The sequence below is a fragment of the Trachurus japonicus genome, chromosome 11 (assembly GCF_045865225.1).
Source record: "Trachurus japonicus isolate A0001 chromosome 11, Traja_1.0".
Classification (NCBI taxonomy): Eukaryota; Metazoa; Chordata; class Actinopteri; order Carangiformes; family Carangidae; genus Trachurus; species Trachurus japonicus.
The window spans coordinates 12124303-12140575 of NC_140917.1; the positions used below are offsets into that span (position 1 = coordinate 12124303).

General features: G+C 41.9%; 2 protein-coding genes across 2 annotated transcripts; one reads left to right on the top strand and one right to left on the bottom strand.

Annotated features, from left to right (window-relative positions):
- The first annotated feature begins 350 nt into the window (after positions 1–350).
- On the top strand, positions 351–4891 carry LOC146978310 (uncharacterized). The gene is made up of 2 exons (XM_085790584.1): positions 351–356; positions 2721–4891. The coding sequence occupies exons 1-2, from the start codon at positions 351–353 to the stop codon at positions 3963–3965; spliced, it is 1251 nt and encodes a 416-aa protein (XP_085646710.1). The 3' UTR covers positions 3966–4891.
- Positions 4892–10846: 5955 nt separating this feature from the next.
- On the bottom strand, positions 10847–14343 carry LOC146978311 (uncharacterized). Its single transcript, XM_085790585.1, has 11 exons — positions 14318–14343; positions 14041–14142; positions 13873–13950; positions 13376–13441; positions 13152–13292; positions 12732–13056; positions 12327–12612; positions 11968–12201; positions 11715–11800; positions 11293–11397; positions 10847–11044 (listed from the first exon to the last, which is right to left on the bottom strand). Exons 1-11 carry the CDS (start codon positions 14341–14343, stop codon positions 10847–10849), a joined length of 1647 nt encoding a protein of 548 aa, XP_085646711.1.
- Between the last annotated feature and the right edge of the window lie 1930 nt (positions 14344–16273).

A 16273-nucleotide genomic window follows, 5' to 3' on the forward strand; every position in this document is an offset into this window, starting at 1 on the left:
CTGCCGGTAAAATCCGTAGCACCGGAAGTTTATGAGGTCTCGGCGAGACGCTTTCAAAATAAAAGCACTGAATATAACGTCGGCTTAATATATAAGAAATAAAGCCCTGACCTTGACTAATGTTCAGAAACTAAATAAATAAACATAAAAACAACAAATGAAGTAATGTTCTCTTATCATATTAAAGGTCATTTACAAAGTGTCATTTGTCTTTTATTTTGGAAACGAGATCATCATTTCCTGTGCACCTTTACTGTGAGGAGCAGTGAATTCTCTTGGCACAAGAGAAGCAATGGACCATGCAGGGAAAAGCAAAAGAAGGAAAATCCCATTTCGACGATATCTCGAGGATGAGGGTGTGACCGTGCAGTGATATTTTAATGGTATCTGTCTTTTTTTTTTTTTTGGAAGATGTGTAAGATGACTCCTCAAATTTTACTATGCTAACTTTCTCCAAAGTGACCTAGCATAGCATCGATGCTATGGTCGGTTAACAGAATGTAGCATTGATGCTACACTTGCACACGTTGTACAAAACATTAAATAACCTGTTAACTGCATCTGAATCGCGGGATTCTTTGCTTTCCGAGGGTCCTTCAATGGTGCCTCTATGAAAGTATGCTCAAGTGATGCATTGATGCTAGCTCGGTTTAGCTCTGTTCCCTTACCATGTGGTTACATGACGCATATCGTCCCTTGTTGTCATAGAGGCACCATTCAAAAAAATCCAGTTATTCAGATGCTGTTCACAACTCGTCTCTATCATATACGGTTCATAAGTTATCAAATGAATTCACTGCTCCTCACAGTAAAGCTGCACAGGTGAGCCACCGGAATTGAAGATCTTGTTTCCAAAATAAAAGACAAATGACTTTTTTTTTTAAGCAAGTAAGTTACAAAGGTTTTTGTTGTTGTTTTACATTCTATGTCATTTTGGTGCACATGGAGGCAAATGATTATTTTGGTTCCTCATTAGTTCATCAGTAACTACTGTAATGTTTGTGTACCTTACACAAAAATAGTAACTAATGATTCAGTAATGATTCAGTACTTATTACCTACTCATTTTGATGTCTCACTTTACTATAAGGTACACAAAAAGAGTAACTAATGATTCAGTAATGATTCAGTACTCATTACCTAGTCATTTTGATGTCTCACTTTACTATAAGGTACACAAAAATAGTAACTAATGATTCAGTACTTATTACCTAGTCATTTTGATGTCTCACTTTACTATAAGGTACACAAAAAGAGTAACTAATGATTCAGTAATGATTCAGTACTCATTACCTAGTCATTTTGATGTCTCACTTTACTATAAGGTACACAAAAATAGTAACTAATGATTCAGTAATGATTCAGTACTCATTACCTAGTCATTTTGATGTCTCACTTTACTATAAGGTACACAAAATGGGTAACTAATGATTCAGTACTCATTACCTAGTCCTTTTGATGTCTCACTTTACTATAAGGTACACAAAAAGGGTAACTAATGATTCAGTACTCATTACCTACTCAATTTGATTTCTCACTTTACTATAACGTACACAAAAAGGGTAACTAATGACTAAGTAATGATTCAGTACTCATTACCTACTCATTTTGATGTCTCACTTTACCTTAAGGTACACAAAAAGGGTAACTAATGATTAAGTAATAGTTAGTTCCTCAGTAATTTGATTAGGAGTTACTGAATAACTCACCATTAACTAATAGTGAGTTCCTCATTCATTCCAAATTTGTTTCATAGTAAATAACTACTCTAAATTTTGTGCACCTCAAACAACTTTACTGTGAACCACGGTGTGATCAGTATACAGTACTTTACACACAGCCCCATGATACATTCATTTAGCCTACCAAACATGTGACAAACTATCATATTTATTTCAAAGGCAAAATGGATGGTCATATTGATGTGTATGTGGTCTGAAATTAATGAATAAAATCTTCTCAAGAATCCTGCTGTCTGTGATTTTTTAAGGAACTACTAATGTAAAGATGAAGATGAAGAAATGAAAAACCACTCATTATGTGTCACTTTAGGTCATAAAGGTTAACTACTGGACATTTTATTGAGTAATGATTCTGTACTGATGAAGTAACTAGTTCACTAATCATCAAGTTGTGATTAACTTTCTATGAAATTTGATCATGAGTTAATGAAGAACTGATCATTAATAGTTCCTCATTAGTTCCTCATTAACTACTCCTCTGAAATTTGATCAGGGGTTCCTGAAGAACTGACCATTAACTAATAGTTAGTTAATCATTAGTTCCTCAGTAACTACTCTACTTTTGTGTATCTCATTTCCCTAACTAACTACTCATTAGTTCCTCAGTAACTACTCCTCTGAAATTTGATCAGGGGTTCCTGAAGAATTGACCATTAACTAATAGTTAATTAATCAGTAGTTCCTCAGTAACTACTGTAATTTTGTGTAGCTTAGTTCCTCAGTAACTACTGTAATTTTGTGTAGCTTAGTTCCTCACTAACTACTCATAAGTTCCTCATTAGTTCTTCATTAGTTACTCATTAACTACTCTAATTTTGTGTACCTTATTGTAAAGTGTTACCATTAAAGGCCGTAATTAAGTCAGACTGAGAACACTGCAGTGATGTTTGTGCTCTCAAAGCGTATTAGAAAAGCAGTCCCTTGCTTCTCAAGTGTTGTGAGTTGTTTTAAGTTGTGTGTAATGTTTGTATTTCAGAGTGTGTGAGGGCACAGGAATTTCCCACAGAGCAGCAGGAGTGGAGCTCCAGTCAGGACCAGAGGGACTCTGAGCCTCCTCGTGTAAAAGAAGAGCTGGACAATTGGACCACTCATGGAGGAGAGCAGCTTCAAGGAGCAGAGGAGTTCAAATTCATTCCTTTACCTGTGAAAAGTGAACATGAAGATAATGAAGAGAAACCTCCGCTCTCACAGCTTCAACAGGGTCAGACTGAGGAGGACGGAGGAGCAGAGCCTCCAGCCAGCAGCTCCCCTAAACACATGGAAACAGACACTGATGGAGAACCAGAACCAGACAGAAACACATGTTCAGACAGACATTTACAACCAGATACTAATGACAAGACCTCCGAATCATCTGAGACTGAAGACAGTGAAGATGAGGAGAGGGAGAAAAAAGAACCTCAGTCTGGGTTGAACTCTGAAAATAATGACTGTGATACTAACAGGAAACCATTTAGCTGCTCTGAGTGTGATAAAACATTTGGCAACAAGACAGACCTGACGAGGCACATGAGAATTCACACAGGAGAGAAACCATTTAGCTGCTCTGAGTGTGGTAAAACATTTGGCAGGAAGTCACATCTGACAGGACACATGAGAACTCACACAGGAGAGAAACCATTTAGCTGCTCTGAGTGTGATAAAACATTTGCCCAGAGGTCAAATCTGACAACACACATGAGAACTCACACAGGAGAGAAACCATTTAGCTGCTCTGAGTGTGGTAAAACATTTGGCATCAAGATAGACCTGATTACACACATGAGAACTCACACAGGAGAGAAACCATTTAGCTGCTCTGAGTGTGATAAAACATTTGCCAAGAAGTCACATCTGACAGGACACATGACAACTCACACAGGAGAGAAACCATTTAGCTGCTCTGAGTGTGATAAAACATTTGGCAGGAAGTCATATCTGACAGACCACATGATAACTCACACAGGAGAGAAACCATTTAGCTGCTCTGAGTGTGATAAAACATTTGGCAGGAAGACAAACCTGACAATACACATGATAACTCACACAGGACAGAAACCATTCAGCTGCTCTGAGTGTGGTAAAACATTTGGCATCAAGACAAGTCTGGCGAAACACATGACAAATCACACAGGAGAGAAACCATTTTGCTGCTCTGGGTGTGATAAAACATTTGGTACAAAGTCACATCTGACACAACACATGAGAAAACATGCCAAAGACAATCAATCAATCAATCAATAAATCAGGCTTTATTTGTATAGCACTTTTCATGCCCATGGCAGCTCAAAGTGCTTTACATGTTAAAAACAAGCAATATAGGGGACACATATTGGGAGACATAGGGAACACATGTTAGGGAGACATACATAGATTCGCAAACACATACACATTCACACAATCATTTTAGAACATTGGATTTTATCGGGGAAACGCTATCTAATACTCACTCATTTGCAGTGGGGAAAACACTAGTTAAAATGAAGTAAAATAAGTAAAATTGAGAAGACGAGAAAGACACTAGGTAAAATGAAATAAGATAGATAGAATGAGAAGATAAGAGAGATACTAGATCAAATGAGGTAAAATAGATAAAAAGAGAAGACCAGAAAGACACTAGGTAAGAATAAGCAGGTGTAGTGGGATAAAATAGAGAAAAGAATGGGTGAATTAAGATAGAATAAAAAAGATAATAATAGTAAACAAATAAATAAGAAAATAAGATAAATTAAATTAAATGCATGTTTCAAAATAATAGGAATAGTACGAATCAGTTGAAAGCAAGGCTAAAAAGGTAGGTCTTCAGTTTGCTTTGCAACATGTTCAGCTGCCAAGTGTCAATGCCAGTTTCAGATGGAAAGCCCATGGATGCAAGGACGCGTTCAGAAATGTTCATAGACGACCAATAGGCAAACAGCATCAGAGGCTTCGTCTTGGCAGCGACAGTAAACCAGTCTGAAGAATTCAATGCTCTGTTGTTGTCTGGACATGGGTTAAAGTTCACTGTGGTAATACTAGTACTAACAAATCTGTGAATTGGTTCTAGAAAACATTGTAGACCTTTTTGGGTGTGGTGTTCGTAAGTTTGGTCATTTTGTTAAATTGTTGCTAGGAAGTAAATATATGTTGTTGAAATGATTTGAGTCTTGCCACAGATTTAATTAGTCTTAAGTTTTGTCCTCTTGCAGTTGAAAAGTCAGTTTCATTCCTTATTATCTCATTAAAGATACTACCACAGAAATATTTCGAGATCTTGTGAGAGTTTGCTGCTGAGTGAAACTGGTCACAAACAAGTTACTTCCTGATCAGTAATTCTAAAATAAAACTAAAAGATTTTATTGTATCAAACTGTTTGCTGGATCTGTGGCTTGTTAATATTGGCCCAACGGTTATTCTGTTGAATATGTGGAGCGGGAATCTGTGATAATTTGTGATCGTGGTAAATAGACGCATCTCCCGCTGTGGTGAACCTCGTGTGACACAGATACAGGAAGTTATTTGAAATGCAGGCGCCGGAGGGGAAGCTACGTGCTGGAGGCAATGTGGACACCGGGAAGCCAATCACTGGCATATCTTTTGGGAATGCTCAGTGGTTAAATCCTTCTGGGCAGAACTTCATAAAGTATTAAGTGGTCTATTTAACACTAATCTGGCTATGCAGTTTTCCACATTATTTTTTAGGAAATTTTGATTTACAGGTCGGGAAAGCTGATGAATACTTATTTGATATTTTGGTAACCGCTGGTAAAAAAAGCACTTACAAGACGTTGGTTGGTCCCCGATCCACCCACAATACAGGAGTGGATAAGTATCGTAAATGACATTTACCTTATGGAAAGGATTACCTTCTCCCTCCGCCTTCAAAAGATCATATTTACTAAAAGGTGGGCCAAGTGGGTTAAATATGCCGGTCTTGAACAGACAGAAGTACGGAATGGGTGACCTTGCAATGCTGTTTTTTTTCTTTCTTTCTTTCTTTATTAGGGTCCGGGCAGCTAAGCTGCCGGGACACTATTGTATTCTTCTTCTTCTTCTTCTTCTTCTTCTTCTTCTTCTTCTTCTTCTTCTTCTTCTTCTTCTTCTTCTTCTTCTTCTTCTTCTTCTTCTTCTTCTTCTTCTTCTTCTTCTTCTTCTTCTTCTTCTTCTTCTTCTTCTTCTTCTTCTTCTTCTTCTTCTTCTTCTTCTTCTTCTTCTTCTTCTTCTTCTTCTAAGCTGCCGGGAACCTATTGTATTCCTAGGAATTCTTTCTTCTTCTTCTTCTTCTTCTTCTTGAGATTGGGAGACTTTTTGTCCTTTCTTTCTTTTTCTTATTTACTATCCTTTCTCACTACGGTGGGTTTGTTTATTATTGGTATTTTTTTGTTAGTTTGTAGGGTTATTGAGTGTTAGATTAGTTGTTTTGTGTAGTTTTTGGGGTTTTTTTGCGGCCAGACTTTGTCTGGTCGGGGGGGAGGAGGCCAGGTGAGGCCATCATGGCAGCAGCGGGTTTCTCCTCCCTGTCGAGGAAGCATGGGATCAAGCTGGCAGCCGGTTCCCCGGGCAGCGTGGAGGACGTGGCCCTGGCTGTGGGTGAGAGGATCGGCCATGGCTCGGTGAAGTCCGCTGCTCGGATGAGTCGGTCTGTGGTGTTGTTTTTGGAGAAGGTAGAGCAGGTGAAGGAACTGGTGGAGACGGGGCTGATGGTGAACGGGCTGTTTGAGGAGGTGCTGCCGTTGATGCAGCCTGCAGCCCGGATCACTCTGTCCAACGTGCCCCCGTTCATCAGCGATGATTTCCTGGTCCGAGAGCTGTCTCGTCACGGTAAAGTAGTGTCCCCCATTAGGAAGCTGCTCTCCGGCTGTAAGTCTCCGCTGCTTCGCCATGTGGTGTCGCATCGGAGGCAACTCTATATGTTACTTAACAATCGGGCAGAAGAGTTTAATTACCGGTTCATTGTGAGAGTGGATGATTTTGCTTATACTCTGTTTGCTACGTCATCTCAAGCGAAATGTTTCGGTTGCGGGGAGGAGGGCCACCTGATTAGGGCTTGTCCGAGCCGGACCGGTTCGGCTCCGCCGGATCCGGCCGCGGGCCCGGCGGCGGTCGGGGCCGCTTCCCCGCCGTCGACCTCGGCGGCGCGGGGGGCGGAGGCCGCTGCCGGTCCGAGTGGGGGACCCGTCCCCGCTCCGCGGCGGAGGAGCGTCGGGCGGCGAGGACCGACCGCCGGTTCGGACGGAGAGGAGAGAGCAGCAGCTGAATCAGGGCAACAGAGACAGGAGCAGGAGGTGAGTGAGAGGGGTGGAGGTGAGGAGATGGAGGAGGGTGAGTTGAGGGACACAGGCGAGGTGGGGGTGTCAGTGGTCGAGGGAAAGTCAGCTGAGGAGATTGGGGAACTGAATGATGGAGTAGAGGAGCTGTTGGAGGAAGGAGGTGGAGGTGAAGCACCTGGTGATGTGCGTGAGAAGACTGGTGGTGGGTCTGCTGATGTGTGTGTGCAGCCTGCTAGTGTGTGTGAGCAGGCTGAGGGTGTGAGTGTGCAGCCTGCTAGTGTGTGTGAGCAGGCTGAGGGTGTGAGTGTGCAGCCTGCTAGTGTGTGTGAGCAGGCTGAGGGTGTGAGTGTGCAGCCTGCTAGTGTGTGTGAGCAGGCTGAAGGTGTGAGTGTGCAGCCTGCTAGTGTGTGTGAGCAGGCTGAGGGTGTGAGTGTGCAGCCTGCTAGTGTGTGTGAGCAGGCTGAAGGTGTGAGTGTGCAGCCTGCTAGTGTGTGTGAGCAGGCTGATGGGGTGAGGGCAGGAGCATCAGGCTGGAGGCCAGTGGCGTCTCGTAGGAACAGTAAACGTAAAATCACGGCGCAGGGGGAGGGAGGAGCGAAGGCTGTACGGCTGGAGGTTGGTGTGGCGGCTGCTGCGGATGTAGACAGCAGCGACAGTGAAACCTCCATGTCAGACGGCAGTGACCTCGCCCTCTCACAGACGCAGACAGTCACTGGTGGTCAGGTGAAAGAACTTTACACATCTCAGATGGTTAAAGGAGATATCAGCGGCGAGGCCGTTTTGGCTAACTTTCGGTCGGCGGATTGAGTTAGCATTCCCCGCCCTCGCCCCTACGTCATCCACATGCACGCGCATCGTCCTCCATCACAACAGGTGCCTGCAAGACGCATGATGGCAGATTCATCTCCGTCAGACCAAGACCCGTAAGTTTATTAAAAAACAAACTTTGTGACTAATGATAGTTGTCCGTACACAGAAAAAACACACGTTTGTATAAATATGTAGTGTTTTTTTTTTTTTTTCTGTAACAACATCTATTGCACGTCTGTCCGTCCTGGGTGAGGGATCCCTCTGTTGCTCACCCTGAGGTTTCTCCGATTTTTCCCTGTTAAAAGGGTTTTCTATGGAGTTTTTCCTCAGTGGATGTGAGGGTCTAAGGACAGAGGATGTTGTTGTGATGCCATGTAAAGCCCTTTGAGACAAACTGTTTGTAAAAACGGGCTATACAAATAAAATTGCCTTGCCTTGCCTTTTTGTTTTTTTGTAGCCTAATTATTTGTAATAATAATAGTAGATAGAGTAGTTCTAAGTCCGGTTCGATTTTCTGTTACAGTACATATGTTGAAGATGAGCACACACCTGGACGTGCCAGGGGAAGGCAGAGAGGGAGGAGAGGAGGAACCTCATCACGCCGTAGCCGCGGTGGGAGAGGCCGTGGGAGAGGCGGTGGGCGAGGAAGAGGCGCTGGTGCCCTCGGCATGACAGTGGATGATGTCCAGCGTGTGCGGAACATCCAGTCCGTCAGGGTTGCGGTCGATAGGGTATGTATTTATAAGATTTGATCATTGATAATTGCAATGTTGTTTTGCTTTATTTCTAATGAATAAAATGCCATATGTAATATGCATTTACATTACAAACCTGCAGTGTTCGAGGTTATTATTTACAAAGTAATACATTTTTGTAATGTATTACTTGTTACCAATGAAATACCAGTAATGCAATTACAGTTACATTTATGCCGTGATGTATTATGTGAAAGCAAAGATGCATCTCACGGGACTGAATGTCACAAAATGAAGATAAACCTATTGATGTAGGCTAATCGGTTTTTCTGGAACATATGTATTGTGTTTACTGTACAATGACAATGACAATGAAGTCAAAATCACAGTGTATTAGATCTGAAAAATCTGAAAATGTTATGGACTTATACAGACTGACTGTTAGCCTATTTTTAAAGAAACTTACCACTTTGAAATCAAAGTTACAAGTTACATAACAATAATTTTTCATAACAGGAAGCACTCAACGCCCTGACTGCAGAGGAGGTGATGGACGTGTGTCTATTTTGTATGGACCGGGACCCTGGCCTGATACACCTGGCACTACGCCGAAACACACAGCTAACCCCAGCAGACCCTCCCACACCTGGCAGCCCACCCTGGTGTGTGTGTGAAAACTGCAGGGACATGCCCACTGATGTGGAAAATCTCTGCTGCTCTCAGCAGCCACCGTGGTGCGTTTCAAGGCTGCCACATATGGAGGCATACATCTTAGCCCCTGGAGTCCTGCAGCTGGCGGTGGCCATATGGAATGATGTGCGGGCAGTAGATATTGCTCCACATCCGGGTGACAGAAATCGACAGTTCCGTCATGCTGCCTACCGCAATTTTGTTATGTGGCAGCATGGAGTGCTGGGTCAGGGAAACCGTGTGGTTATCCCGAGCTGCTGCGTGGTACGCATTCGCGAGAGTTTTCCTGACCCTCATGGGTTTTATGTTGGCTTCCGCCCAAGCAGGGTTTAAGATTTTTTGTTCTTGTGTTTTAAAGTTACAAGTTATTTGTTTTATTCATATTTTTTTGAAAAATGTTATTTTTTACAAAAATGTTCTTTAAACTGTTGTATTTTTGAATAAATTATCTTTACATTCACCTTATTCTCTATGTTCTTGTTTTTAAATACAAAAACAACTGCAGTCTCTGCACCAGTTATAAGTCTATGAAACTTTATTATGTACAACTAAATTACAAATAGCTCCACAGACAGGGGCAGAGCCACCAACACACACTCTTCAGGGGCCTTGACTGGATTCTTGGTCCGGCAGAGATCGTCCTTAGAAAACACAATAGTGCAGACATTAGTATTATCTAATCAAATATGACTTTGACAAATTCATCATCAATGACATCATGATTTATAAATCACCTGTTCCTCGGCTGATTTGTGTCTGAAACAGCTCCTCCTTTGTTGGTGCAGGAATGCCAGAGAGAACTCCAAGGTCTCTTGGGTCTCCTGGTCTCTTGGGCATTGATGATGACATGCCCTCTTTGGAGGACAGCCTTTTCTTTAGCACAGCTCTTTGCATGTTGGGAATGTAGCTGTACTCCTTCTTTTCCTTCAGTACTTGGAGTGTCCACTTCCTTGACTTTTTGTGATACAGCTTCCGGTACCTTGTTGAATGTAAAAGTGTTAAAATTGAGCTCAAGCGTAAGTAATTTCAGATGAGTATTACAGCTATGATAGACATGTCTGCATTTATTCATTATTGTTTGTAATCAGAGTGAGGAAGTTTCATGTCATACACATTCAAAATGAAGTCATTAGTGTTGACAAGCAAGACTCATGAAAGTTTTTCTTTAAAAATTTCAACGTCAGCCACCGTTATGCTCTGCTTCTTTTGTATAATGATACCATGACACAGCTTATCACCATAAGAAATAGGGTTATGTCTGAATATCACAAAGTCTTGTCACAACACTATTCACTAAATTTCTGAAGCATCTGATGTCTTCATGTAGAACTTACTGATATTCTCCTGAGGATGTTTTCTTTGGTGATCGGCCAAGGTGGTGATTGTAGTCGAGGGCAGCTAAAAGGACCCGGGCTTCATAAACGGGGGGGAGAATCCGAAACGCTTCCCAGCATACATCAGTATGTGGTTGTGGTACGACTCAAGTTCTGCAGTTGACCTATGACATATGAAATGCAGGAAGAAAAGTATGTTTGAGAGGGGGAATAAGTGTACACATACACACCTGACAAATTCTTCAGATGCAAGACCAAAAATATAACATTATGGGCGTTAGTAAGATCATATTCCGACAATTTGCTGCTGAAAAGATGTTAGACAAATAAAAAATAAACAGATGACCTTACCTGAAAGTCAAGTACTTAGTTACAGTCTTGAGCCAGCGTTCATTCATGATAACTTCTGCCAGCTTCTGGTGTGCTGTGGATCCCTTCTCAATCAACGGCTTGTCTCTGCTGTCTGTCAAGGGGCCATGTGTACAGGCACCCAAAACCCAGGAGTGCTCTCCAGTCACGTGGTGTAAAACCCCAGTCCACATATCCTACAGATAAATAAAATAAAAGTCAGTAGAGCACTAATTATATGCAATGTCACAAAACTGCACCTGAAAGGCATGGCATTTATACATGGTAAACAACTTCATCAGCCACATAATTCACAACTTCAACAGCAACCACATGGATTAGCCTGGTCAAAGTCCTTTACATTGAAAGGTTAGGTTGAAGTAATCGTTACGTAAAATATTTCAAAGGTATTATTGAATTGTACAGGGGTTTGTATAATGCTTACAAAGAAAGTGTCGTAGTCATCGGCCGTCTTGCAACAATACCAAAAGTGGTTGCAAATGTCCCTGTTCCACTCATGGATGATAGTGCAGTCCTTGAGCTGACCTACCTGCAATTAGAATTGAAGACATAGTGTTTGTATAGGGAGTCTGAGTAACAGACTAAACTTCTGCAGAGTCTAAAACGTATAACGACCATTACTGCCTTTCCCATGCAAAACTCCAGTACTGAAGCATACATTTTTCACGTGAGGGAGTTCTTCATGTTGCATGTTTGATTAGTTTAACAAATTTCAAATTTCATTGGCAGATTGTTTGAATTCATCAAAGATAATGTATGAATGAAAAGCATTTTTTTGAGTGAACATAAGTGCATATAGTGAGACTAATGTCCACATGTACACTACATTGGAAAAATATCACTTACGGCATGTAACTTTTTGGACAGGTTTTTGGATCCATGCCACATGTCAAATGAATGATGAACTCCACTGTCTTTGTATTTCCCCTTATCTGAAAAATGAAATACAAGAAAAAACGTTTGTGTTTGTAACATTTGTAATCCATAATAGTTGCAACTGCAAATCATTCAATGCATGCTTGATTTGTGTCTAATATCTAAAGCTCTCAAGTAGGTAGAGCAGCAGTAGAATTGGAAATGCAAGTACAAAGAGTCTTACTAAAAAGAGCTGCAATTTGGACATGGGCGTCCGTGCAGAACTCTGACAGCTTCACTTCTTGACACAGGGTGTCAAATGTGCGGATGAATGCCTCTCTTTCCATGATAACTGAATTCCTTGCAGTCTCTCTTTTGTCCATGTTGAACACGCAGATAATCTCTTTACTATCGTTATCCATGGTTGTGTACGTACAATACTGTGCGCTGAAACCAGGACTGTCCATTCGACCATCACCTGTAAAAAAGAAATGAATAAAAGAAAAAAACTACATGTTAGCCTAAGAATTACTGATTGCCCCGGATTGTAATGATACCTTGTACACATCTATTTTGACTGTGCATTGTGAGAGAGACACTTACCAAGGGCTACGACACTGGCTTTCTTTTGGAGTCGAGTGATTATCTCACTCCTCTTTTGTTTGTACACATCTTTAATTGTGTCAATGCAGTACAGGCCTTGAATTTTGTGGAAGGTAGTCCTGTTCACCATGCCCATATTCATGAATTTGAATAGGAGAGCAATCTTTGTGTAATTGTTTCCTGAAAGGAGTACATTACAAGACAAAAGAAAGTCTCCAACCAGCATTCCAAAATTGATATAGGGCTGGGAAGTCCATTTCCACACGGTGTGACCATGAACACAAACCTGAAATTCACAAGTATTACATAATCACAATTAAAACATATCAACAGTTTGAAAACATTATTATTGATAATCACAGCAATACAAAACAAAAAAAGGTGAACTAGGCAATAAAGACTCACCCATTCAATTATGGCTGCCGTGCCCCTTGATGTAATACGAACATCAAAAGGTTTGGGTGCTCCACATTTTGCCATGGTGTTGCGATTGAACACTGTGCACACTTCATCTGGTAGCTGAAGATGGGCCACTAATTGTTGCAGAGACATGTTGTAAGCAATGTAGGCTGGATCATCGATAATGTCATCCTTGACTGGGACATCAGTGGCTGGATCTGGAGCTGCTATGCTATCTGGGCCATCCTCTCCCACATCATGGACAGTTTCGTCAACACTGACTTCTGGAACATGATCAATATTCATTTTTGACCTAAGGGCACCACCAGACCTGTTGGGATGATGACAAAAGCAAACAATCAAGCATAAGCACAACCATACTCATTTTACTGACTGCATCCCGTATATGTATTCACAATAACTTACTTGACATAAATGCGGGGCACAAAATCATCATCACTTTCATCGTCGTCCTCACTGTCAAATTCCCGTGTACAATCTTCCTCAGAAGATGACAGTGGCCAATCTTGGATCTCTGGAAGCCAAGTGTCGTCTTCCCAGTCAAGGCTAAAAAAAATAAGAGGTGTGTTATACTTCAGCCAATAACTGTAGTTTTTATGTGTCATACACACACACAAACAGTAACTTACGTTGCATTATGGATGCTGTTGAACTCCTCTACATCGAAGACCTCATTCAAATCAACTGAGCACATACTGGAAAAAATAAAGAAAAAAGAGGCTGCATGTGTTATGCATACTACAGAGGAAAAAAAATGAAGACATGTAAATTTGCATTTATGTATTATACTGTGCTTCCATTTTTTTCCTACTTCCTTATTTCCAGTTTTCAATATTTAGTAATTGAAGAACAAAATGTACAACATCTCAAAGGAGTTCAGGCAAAAGCATCTGTCCTAGCCTGGTCAGATGCCAGCATGAACTGATGAAGCCTCTTGGACAATTAGCCTAAACGTATTCACAGACAAATAAACAAGTGCAGTTGCTTCAACAAAATTTACTGCTAGCAACTATCTGTCTAAGCAGCAATCACACATAGTATTCTAAACAACAACTCTGGATGTCTGAGCACTGCCTTCAGACAAGTTATCTTGCAAAATCAACAGGTAACAACAATACACACAGACCTCGCCTCCAATTGACGAATAGCTTCCTCCATGGGGATATCTTCCTCTAGCTGCTGAGCCAAGTCACCGTCATCTTCCCTGGCGAAAACAAAGAAATCAATATGATATTCTGACCGATCTGAAATGACCATAGCAGCCACATACTCACATGAAACTACAGCCTGTTACCTGTCAGGAGAACTAATGGTGACGCTGGACAGCGACGATGGGGGTGGGGGACGCTTTCCGCGGGGCTTGAAAGGCGTCGATGTTGTGTTGTCTTTCTCAAAGCTACATTATGACAGATACGCAATTATCGCTAAAAGAGCATATTTCAACATACTAGTGGCTACTGTACAACGGCTGGGGAGCTAGCTTGATGTAAAAACACGTAATTATGCCACTGAGTAAAATGTTGCTTACCTGTCCAGTAGGAGAAAAGCTAAATCCGCATCATTTTTTACACCCAGGATTGTCCTCAGATTTCTCCATCGATCGAAAGCGTCACCAATATAAATGCGGGTCTTCAGCTTAGTATCCCTTCTTTTCTTTTCTTCTTGTTTATCTGCATCCGTTTTTTTGCGTTTTGCTTTCTTTTTTGTGTATGCCGTCTGTGGCAGCGCTGGAATCGGTAGTTTCCCTTCCTCCGCCATGTTGGTTTTGGTGTATGCGCGTGCACAGGCAGGGAGCACGGCCGTTCTGCCTCCTGATTGGATAACACTTGTATCCCAGAAGAAATTTTTTCTCCTCGGGTTACAGCAGAGCAGAGTGACGGAGAGACTCGTGTTCCGGTCGAAACACTCTATGTAAATGATTGCTGACGGAAAATATGACTAATTAGGACTTATATTAACAAAAACATTTCACTGATATCTCCTTTAAGAGTTTTCTGCAGAGAACAAAAGGTGTTAAAAACCTCAACTTTGATCAACATTTCCCTGACAAGTTTACCTTTTTCCTGACGGCCAAGCACGTCATAAAGCACAGAGCATCATCTGACTTAACTGATCAAGAAATCTTTAGGTTAAGAAAACATATGTTAAAAGTCAGAAAACAACTACATCTTTGAGTATGATGATGCGTTTTGTGTTCCCATTCTTTATTATTTTTTGTATTTTTTATTTTTCCTTTATCTCCATAGACTGTAAAAAGAATGGACGTAGCGTCCGTGACGTCACCCATTGGTTTTGGGGAGTCGTTTTTGTGACTCAAATATGGCGGCCTGAACAGCGCCATGTTGGATTGGCCGGCCGAGAACCCGCCCACTGGCCTCGAAGCAGCTGTCCACGGAGCTGCTCGGACCTGTCACTCAACGTTTCCGCGCCCTGATTGGCCAGAATTTTAACCTAATAATAGTAAAACTATAGAGTTAAAAAAAAATTCACCCCCCTCAGAGTGTGTGCGGGGGTAGAAACTATCGATTGAGACGAAAAAACGTTCTGACACCAGGCTTTTAACATGTTTACTGAGGATGTAAAGTCGGCGATTTTAACATGGGGGTCTATGGGGAATGCTCCCTTCTGACACCAGCCCCCAGAGGAATTCGAGGGGATTGCAGTTTTTTGAACGCGGAAGTGAGCTTCACTTCTCAGACCGACAACTGCCCCCTTGTTTATCTCCCATATGAATGGTTTTAGAGTAGGAACGCTGAATGTGAATGGAGCGAGGGAGGTGAGAAAGAGGGCACTTGTGTTGGACACAGCAAGGAGTAAACGTATTGATGTGTTGTTTTTGCAAGAGGTTCATAGTGACCAGGGTAATGAGGGGGACTGGGAGAAAGAATGGGAGGGGCAGGTGGTGCTAAGCCACCACACCACACTGAGTGCTGGTGTGGGCATCCTCCTCTCTAGGAGGTTCACTCCTTCCTCCTTAGAGGTGGAGGAGGTGGTCAAGGGGAGGTGCCTTCTAGTCAGAGCCAAATTTGATACTTTTACCCTGGTTTTTATAAATATTTATGCGCCAAACAATGGAAATGAGAGAAAGAGCTTTTTTACGACAGTGAATTCCACACTTAACTGCTGCAGCTCGGAGGATTTTTTATTTTTGGGCGGGGATTTTAACTGTACAGAGGCTGATCTTTTAGATCGCAATCATGCAGAGCCGCATCCAGGTTCCCAGCACACCCTGAAGCAGCTGGTCCACTCCCATGGCTTGGTGGATGTGTGGAGGAGGATGCACACAGACTGTCGTCAGTACACCTGGTCCCACCTGAGAGAGGGGGGGGTCTCTCTAGCCAGGCTGGATAGGTTGTATTGTTTTAAGCACCATTTTAATGTGGTTAAAGAATGTAGGATAGTGCCAGTCGGTTTTACGGATCATGCTTTGGTGTTGTGTGATGTGTTTTTTAAGGATGTTGTACCGAAGAGCGCGTACTGGCATTTTAATTCTGCTTTGGTTTTAGATAAAGGGTTTAAAGAGGTGT